The sequence below is a fragment of the Triticum dicoccoides genome, chromosome 1A, assembly GCF_002162155.2.
Source record: "Triticum dicoccoides isolate Atlit2015 ecotype Zavitan chromosome 1A, WEW_v2.0, whole genome shotgun sequence".
NCBI lineage: Eukaryota > Viridiplantae > Streptophyta > Magnoliopsida > Poales > Poaceae > Triticum > Triticum dicoccoides.
The window spans coordinates 39,061,795-39,070,088 of NC_041380.1; the positions used below are offsets into that span (position 1 = coordinate 39,061,795).

Genomic DNA, 8,294 nt, shown 5'->3' on the forward strand with positions numbered 1-8,294 from the left:
TGATGGCTTGGGGGGGGGGGGATGAGACTGTTGAGCAGGTGGCTCCAAGGTCTCTTTCTCCCATTACTTTGGCTGGGGATACTCGCTCGACCGCGCCTTACCCCTCCTCACCGGCAATTGGGGAAGGGCGTCGGAGCGGGGATCACACACCTCGGCAGAGGACTATGGAGGAGCTTGTCGCTTTCGGTGGCATTTCGGATCCGGTCACGGCTGGCAGGCGTGTCAGCAGTCGGATCCAGGGTCAGCCAGATGTAGATGACATGCAGTTAGCGCGCGCCAAGAGGGTGGCCATGCTTCGAGATGTCGAGGCAACTACAGGTATGTCTTTTGATAAGCGTTGTTCAACTATGCATTTCACCGAGCATGGGATTATTGATATGGCAAACGACTTAGGAGTTACTTTGGGTTCAAATGAAAAAAGAGATAGCAAAATTTGTTAATGATCTTTTAGATTTAGAAGCAGAGCGGGCTTCTAAAATAATTCAGAATCTCGTATCAATTAAACCCATGAATAACGAAGACATGAACAATCTAGGAATTGTAGCCCTTAAAAGCATATGTAATAATCTAGGAGTTGTGGCCGCTAAGAAAGTGTTGAGGCGGCTGCAGTTAGCAACCATGAAGTTGTAACTGGTACTTCCTCTGTTCTGAATTACTTGTCTTGGATTTGTCTAGATACGAATGTATCTAGACTCATTTTTGATACCTCCGTATCTAGACAAATCTAAGACAAGTAATTCGGAACGAAGGGAGTAGATGACACTGCTAGGGTCACGAGCTTCATGGCTCGCCGACGGCGGGCTAGGACGTGGCCAGCGGGAGGCAGTTTTGGCTTCTGCCTCGTGCGAAACGAAGTTGCGCGTGCGGGAAAGGTTGTGTGACAAAGGGATGGCGCTGGAGGGCAGGATCTAGCGGTTATGAGCATCCTAATTCTACGGCGCGGAAGGCAAAGTTATCCAGCGCTCGGGCTGGTCGGCCGGCGCCTAGCGTTGGCCAACATTTTTTTAATTTGTGAACAAATTTTTAAAATAAAAATATTTTTTGAACTTGTGAACGAATTTTGTAAATAGAAACATTTTAAAAATTTAAATTAATTTTTGCACTTTTTTAATTCCCAAACATTTTTTGAAAATGCTGACAATTTTTAATGAGAACATTTTCTCAAATTCCAAAAACAAATGGAACATGAACATATTTCGAGAATTTCTGAACAATTTTTGAAATTCCAAACACTTGTTAAAATGAAACTTTCTGAAAAAAATGAAAAATAAATAATAATAAAAAACTAAAGAAATCAGGTAAAAGAAACAGCCGGAAAAAGAAAATGGAAAACAAGTGAAAACCGAACTGGAGCCTTCTAGAAGGCTTGAAACCGGACTAAATGAGTCGGCTCAACTCGCTTCCCAACCTTCGCAAATCCCCAGCACTTTTACGCAAAATGCGTCAAATAGGGTTTTGCCGCTCCATAGCGCCTAGTGTAGGAAATGGCAAGCCAAAACTTCGTGTCTTGTGAACATGGAGCCAACTAAGGTATTTGAGTCTAGCTATTAGCGATAGCTAACAAGCATTGCCTGTTCTTCACTGCTACAAGTGGCGGAGGCCTGTGCTGGGAGTTGTGCTTGAGAACAAGCAGGTTGTGCTACAAAAAAGTTGTTGCAGGTGTATGAACTACAGCATCTCAAAGCAGATAATAACAGAGCAACCAATGAAATCACCACAACTAAGTACTCTGCTTCTTCTCATCATACGCTCCAAAGAACTGTAATTCATAGGATATGCAAATACATAGACACATTTAAAACAGCAGCATTAACAGCAATCAGAAATGTCTGTTCCCTTGTGATGTATAATTATTTGCACTCCAGTTCGGCAAACAGCTCGCAGCAAAAACAAAGCAATATTCCAACACCCAGAGACCAAGGGACCACTACCTACATATAATTCACAGGATATATAATCAAAGGTTTGCAACCTATAACAACTAAAAAGAAACAAGAACAGAGCTGCTAAGTTCAGTCTCCGCGAAAAGCGAGAGCTTTGTTCAAGAACCCTTTTATCTACTTCAGTTTCTTATATATATATATTATACGCTGAATAAACATCCTTCCTTTGGCGACCACTGTTATATGGTCCGAACATTCTGAACAAATTGGAATTTTTTTGTTGATGATTAGTTACCGCGGCGTCTGGAACAACCGCTGTTAGCCACCGCCGCCTCCTTCACTCGCCCTTCTGCTTTTTTAAACGCCGCTTGGGGCCTGAGGCGGTCGTGCTCCTGCCCACGAACTTGAGGACCTCGTCGATGAGCACCACGGGGAGGGCCACCAGCAGCACCAGGAGCCATTCATTCAGGCTGAGCGGCACAATGCCAAACACTTGCGCGAGGAACGGCACGTAGAGGATGAGGAAGTGCAGCCCGAACGACACCGACATGGCCAGGAGCAGCCACGGGTTGACCCACGGAGGCATCCTCAGCAGGCTCGTGTCCTCAGAGAGGGCGTTGAGCGAGTTGAACATCTCGATCGCCACGAGCACGGACAGCGAAAGCGTCGTCGCCTTCACTTTGCCTGCCTGGAAGTAGTCGCAGGGGTTGTCGTCGAAGGTGAAAGTTCTAGCTCCAGCAGTGAAGGGCGCGGCTGTGAAGTTGTCCCAGGTAGAGCACTGGCCCCAGTTTGAGAGCTGCGAGTAGCTGACAAGTGTGTGGCCGTCTCCAGTGAGATCAATGCCCATGAAAGATCCATGGGTGTACCAGATGACAAAGATGCCAACGGTTGCAACCCCCACGTAAAGGCCAATGACCTGCAAGTTATGTATAGCCGGTGAGAAAAATTAATCTCAAAAAGAAAGAAAGGCAGAGATTTCTACAAGGGATCAAACAGATATGTGGTGTGATCAATTACCAGATAACGGAACAGAATCCAGGGAGTGATCAGTGAGTCGTCGCTCCTCCTTGGTGGTTTCTTCATGATGTCCTTGTCAGGAGGATTGAAACCCAAAGCAGTCGCAGGGGGGCCATCAGTGACCAGATTTACCCACAGAAGTTGAACAGGTATCAACCCCTCAGGAATACCCAAAGCAGAGGTAAGGAAGATCGAGGCAACTTCACCAATGTTTGAGGAAATCATATATCTGCAGCAGTGAAGAAAGACTTTCAGAATACTCAAGCAGCATCATGTTTTCCAACAACTGAATGTAAAATCTAGATAGATGGCACAAGCAGTCCTACTCATGCCCGATTCAGGAACATTAGCTTTAGCAAGTCATATGGTACTGAAATTGCAAGCAATCGCAAAACTGCCAATAAGAAGTGGGAGCAAGGCTCTCAGTGCACAAACCTTATGAAAGCTTTCATGTTGTTGTAAATAGATCTGCCTTCACCAACAGCAGCAACAATGGTACTGAAATTGTCATCAGCTAGTACCATGTCAGAAGCCTCTTTGGCGACCTGAAAAAAAAAACAATGATTTTTCAGATGCTGCTGCCCAAATTATAAGCTGAACAAAAGCCTAATTTTGCATATATCACTCTTCTCTTAGAACCTCTAAAGTCGTGCTTTACAATCTGACAACCAAATGTTGTTTTACTGGTCCAACTCAAACAGTATTTTGCACCCCCTCTGTAAATTAATATAAGATCGTTTAGATCACTAAAGTAGTGATCTAAACGATCTTACATTAGTTTACAGAGGGAGTAGTTAGCTTAAAAGCAGTAACAGGCGAGGGCTAGGGCTGGTATCAATACATTTCAGAGGTTTCTGAAGTACAAAGGTTGAAAGACAAACAATGGTTTTGAAAATATCAATAGTTTTTGTCAGGAAAACCAATGAAAGAAGTGATTTTAAAGCAGAAAACCTTGAAGACTCTAAAGTGCAAAATGATGGATAATTCCGATATGCTACCTTGTAAAGGGGTTAGCACCTATATTCTCTGCTCTGGATCATGAAATATGTAATATGTGATGGTGGTTCCTAGTTTTCTCTTAATTCTGCAACAGCGCATCTACAGTTTAGTATTTGTGATCAGCCTAGGTATGTTTTGTGAAGCCTGCTAAACTTGTGGTTTGCAATCACGCTCTGGTGTAAGGTTGTACGGTGTGTACAAACTTTTTTCATTTGACATTATAGAAAAATGGGCACTTCCCCTGATTCAAGAGAGAACCAAAAAGGTGGTTCAAAAGCAGTTAACATTGTGTGCATTAAGAATATACCTCAGTGCCAGTGATACCCATTGCTATACCAATGTCAGCAAGTTTTAGAGCAGGGGCATCATTTACTCCATCTCCAGTCATAGCAACAACCTCACCGTCTTCTTTTAACAGTCTCACAATCTCTTGCTTGTGCCTGGGCTCTGCCCTAGAAAACAGAAGGCCACCTGTCCTTCGCAACAGTGTCTTCTTATCCTCAAGTGCCATGAACTCCCTCCCCGTAAAGCTCTTCAAGCTAATGTCTTCATCAGGTGAAAATACACCGATTTCATGGCATATCGCCTCAGCAGTTTCTTTGTTGTCTCCTGTAATCACCATAACACGGATGCCCGCAGCTCTGCAGTCCTCAATAGCATCAAAGACCTCTTCCCTCGGAGGATCCTGTTAAAACATTCAGAATAAAGACTTGTCAGCAATTGCAAGGAATCATATCCAGCAAAGCATACTGACAAATCATGGTCCCCAGCCAAAATATTTTTCTAGATTACAAATTATAAAGTGCAGAGCAGCATTGGTTACAAAACATATCCACAATGAGGAGCAGTCTTACCCTTAGGCCAGCAAGACCAACAAATATCAGGTCAGTTTCAATAGCCGCATAATTGGCTGGATCCAGCAAAAGCTTGTGAGCAGGGTGGTATTCGCCATCATATGTTGCGAATTCACCAAGATCCTCCTTGTATGCAAATCCGAGGCACCGCAGAGCTTTTGTTGACAATTCATGGAGACTAGCCAAAATAGCTTTTCTTGATTTCTCATCTAATGGCACAACTGAACCATCCTGGAGCTGGATATGGCTACTCCTCTCCAGCAAGGTTTCAACAGCTCCCTGCATCAGGACACATCATCATGCACTTAGTGTCACTCCAGCGAACATAAAACAATTGGTGCTATAACGCGGGATAATTTTATTTAACATGTCAGTGGGAAATGGCCGTATAGCAAGAGATACGACATTCACACCTTCACAAGTAAAGTGTTGCCTCCTGATTTGGAGGTGACAATGATTCCCATTGATTTCCTCATACGGTCGAACTCGAGCGTCGCAATCCTTTTGGCAGCATTGCTCCACCATCGGCAGCAGCCTGACAGCAAACACCATCACAAAATTTCTCAGTATATAATTGTCGGTTAACTCAGCAGCACGTATCAGAAAATACCAAAATGGTAAGTTATGTTATGCTAAGCTCGAAAGCATGCATTGATGCTTACCTAATGTCTCAGACGGATCCACCGACAGACCGTTCTTTCCTTCAGGTACACCCATTTTCTCAACCAGGACCTACAAGAAACCAACCAACAAATCAATCATCATGGGAGCCTAAGAATGGAATGTCTTCCAACATCAGTACTGTCTGAATTTGAACTGACACGACCTAAACTCCAGTGATAACTGTATCCTAAACTGTTCAGTTTTGGATCAAGTAAGCACCACCGTATTCTCAAACTAAAATACTGTAAAATTCAAGGAAACTGAGAATAGCATGAACTGTACCAATCCTCACCTTCAAAGCAGCCTCGGTCGGCATTCCGGTGGAAACATACTGGTTTGAAGAATGTGAGACACTGGCATCATTGCACACAGCGGCAACCTTTGCGATCATCTCAAGATTTGCATCCATCCTCCCAGCAGGCCAGTCATAAATTTTCCCATCACGGGGATCATACGAAGTGCCGTCCACCTTGAAGCTCCTCACTTTCCCTGGGGCATCACCGATGGCAACGAGCTTTGAGACTGACATCTGGTTGGTGGTCAGCGTCCCGGTCTTGTCGGAGCAGATCACGGTGGTGCAGCCGAGAGTCTCCACACTGGGCAGCTTCCTGACAAGCGCGTTCTTGGCGGCCATCTTCCTCGTTCCGAGGGCGAGGCAGGTGGTGATCACAGCAGGCAATCCTTCGGGTATGGCGGCGACGGCAAGCGCCACGGCGATCTCAAAGTAGTATGTGCACTTCTCGAACGAGAAGCGTATGTTCCTGGGCACCCATCCGTCGAGCTCGAAGGTCAAGAAGTACTTGACGTTGATGAGCCACACGAGGATGCATATGAGGCCGATGATCTTGGTGAGCGCCTCGCCGAACTCGTTGAGCTTCTTCTTGAGCGGCGTGTCATCGTCCTCCTGCGAGGCCTCGTGGATCTGCGAGTGGATCTTGCCGATCTCGGTGGCCATCCCGGTGTGCAGGACGAGGCAGACGGCGGAGCCATTGACGACGGTAGTGCCGGCGAACACCATGCACTCCTTGGCCTGGATGTCGGCGTCCTCGGCGGGCACGGCGTGGGCCGTCTTGTTGACGGAGTTGGTCTCGCCGGTGAGGGAGCCCTGCTCGACGCGGAGCGTGGAGGAGACGAGGCGGAGCACCCGCATGTCGGCGGGCACCTTGTCCCCGACGCGGAGCATCACGACGTCGCCCGGGACGAGGTCGCGGGCAGGGAGGGCGGGCGCCCACTCGCCGTCGCGGAGCACGGCGGCGTGGTCGGACTGGATCTGGCGCAGCGCCTCGAGCGCCTTCTCGGCGTTGGTCTCCTGCCACACCCCGACGGCGGCGTTGACGACGAGGATGAGGAAGATGACGAGCGGCTCGACGAAGGCCGAGAGCGTGAGCGCGCCGGCCGACGAGGAGAGCGCGAGCGCGAAGGAGACGGCGGCGGCGGCGAGGAGGATGCGGACCAGCGTGTCCTCGAACTGCTGCGCCACGAGCTGCAGCACGGAGGGGCCCGGGTGCTCCAGCAGCTCGTTGGGCCCGTGCGCGCGCAGCCGCGCCGCCGCCTCCGACGACGATAGCCCGCGGTCACGGTCCGTCCCGAACCGCTTCTCGCACTCCTCCACCGTCCGCGCCCACGCCGGGAACGGCGCCGCCATCGCCCCCTTCCCCTCCTCCTTCACCGCCGGCGCGTCGTGCCCCGCCTCGCCCATCGCGGACCGCGCCGAGGAAAGGAGTCGCCTTTGACGGAAGGCCCCCTCCGCCGGCGGCGATCTCAGCAATGCGAAATCGAGAGGCGGCCTCGCGGAATCCGCCCCGGGGACGGCGAGGACGCGGTCTTATACCCCGCGCACGCCCACGGATGTCGCTGGCGTCCGGGGCGAGATCTCTTGCTTGGCCTTGGGGCGAGGCGGTTGTTAGCGTGCGGAGCCGGGATTCCCTCCGCCCCGCAACGAACCAATCAACACAACACAGAACCCAGACCCAAGCCCGAACGCAAAGCCGCCGCGCCGCCTCCCCCGGAGGTGCGAACGCCGGAGTTCCCTGTCTCCGGCGGCGGGCGGCGGGTTCGTGAGTCACCGGACGGAGAGGGGAGTGGAGGGGGTGGTTGGGTGAGGGGGGCAGAGGTGGTGGTGGTGGTGGGCAGGTGGGAAGGGCACGCCTGGCGTCCCGCCACGAGTACTTGTAGCCGCAGCAGCAGCACTCGCGCCGCGCAGGCCAGGGGGCGAGGAAGGTGGCAGGAAGCTTCGTGCGGGCGATGGGTGGTAATGGCGGTCGGATCGGCGGTACTAGGTGCGTGCGGGTGTGATGCGATGGGGCGGGTGCGGCCACTCTCAACCGCTGCCAGCCAAAAGCGGCACGATTGGTAGAATCGTCCTGCTCACAGTAATAGCACCAGCACTACCACTGCCACTACTCTGATCCTTGTTCACCATCATCAATGGCGGCATCTGCTCGCCCGCCTGCTCCTCTCCCTGCCTCCGCCATCAATGGCGGTATCCGCTTCCATGCTCTTCTGCGCGGCCGTGCACACGCATGCCAGCCGGACCGACTCCTCGTGCCAAAGGAAATGCATTGATGAGGAAGGCGTTCTACAGCATGAACAGGTTTTTACCAGAGCGAGGGTGCTGGTGAGGAGCCATTTTTTGGATTTTGCTATTTATGCGGGTGCATTTGTTCGAGATTAAAGTAACGCTTGCGTACTGTTTCATCGGAATCTGCTATTTACATATGCGGGCGCATTTGTTCAAGATTAAAGCAACACTTGCGTACTATTTGATCGGAATTTGCTATTTATATAAGCGGGTGCATCGCAGTGAAACATGAAGTGTTCGCCTGAAAAGGATGCAGCACAAGCAAAACACCCGTGACCGAAGAATTATTGACATTTG

General features: G+C 49.8%; 1 protein-coding gene across 1 annotated transcript; it reads right to left on the reverse strand.

The window, feature by feature from the left end:
* Positions 1-1,809: 1,809 nt before the first annotated feature.
* Positions 1,810-7,617, reverse strand: LOC119361581 (calcium-transporting ATPase 4, endoplasmic reticulum-type-like). The gene is made up of 8 exons (XM_037626722.1): positions 5,709-7,617; positions 5,416-5,485; positions 5,167-5,288; positions 4,754-5,032; positions 4,207-4,584; positions 3,336-3,445; positions 2,901-3,129; positions 1,810-2,799 (listed from the first exon to the last, which is right to left on the reverse strand). Exons 1-8 carry the CDS (start codon positions 7,113-7,115, stop codon positions 2,221-2,223), a joined length of 3,174 nt encoding a protein of 1,057 aa, XP_037482619.1. The 5' UTR covers positions 7,116-7,617; the 3' UTR covers positions 1,810-2,220.
* Positions 7,618-8,294: the final 677 nt, after the last annotated feature.

Coding starts and splice junctions, on each gene's coding strand:
- LOC119361581 (XM_037626722.1), bottom strand. CDS start 7,115: ATGGGCGAGGCGGGGCACGACGCGCCGGCGGTGAAGGAGGAGGGGAAG. Junction 5,486..5,708: donor CGACCGAGGCTGCTTTGAAG/GTGAGGATTGGT, acceptor GGTTTCTTGTAG/GTCCTGGTTGAGAAAATGGG. Junction 3,446..4,206: donor TGGGTATCACTGGCACTGAG/GTATATTCTTAA, acceptor TTTTTTTTTCAG/GTCGCCAAAGAGGCTTCTGA.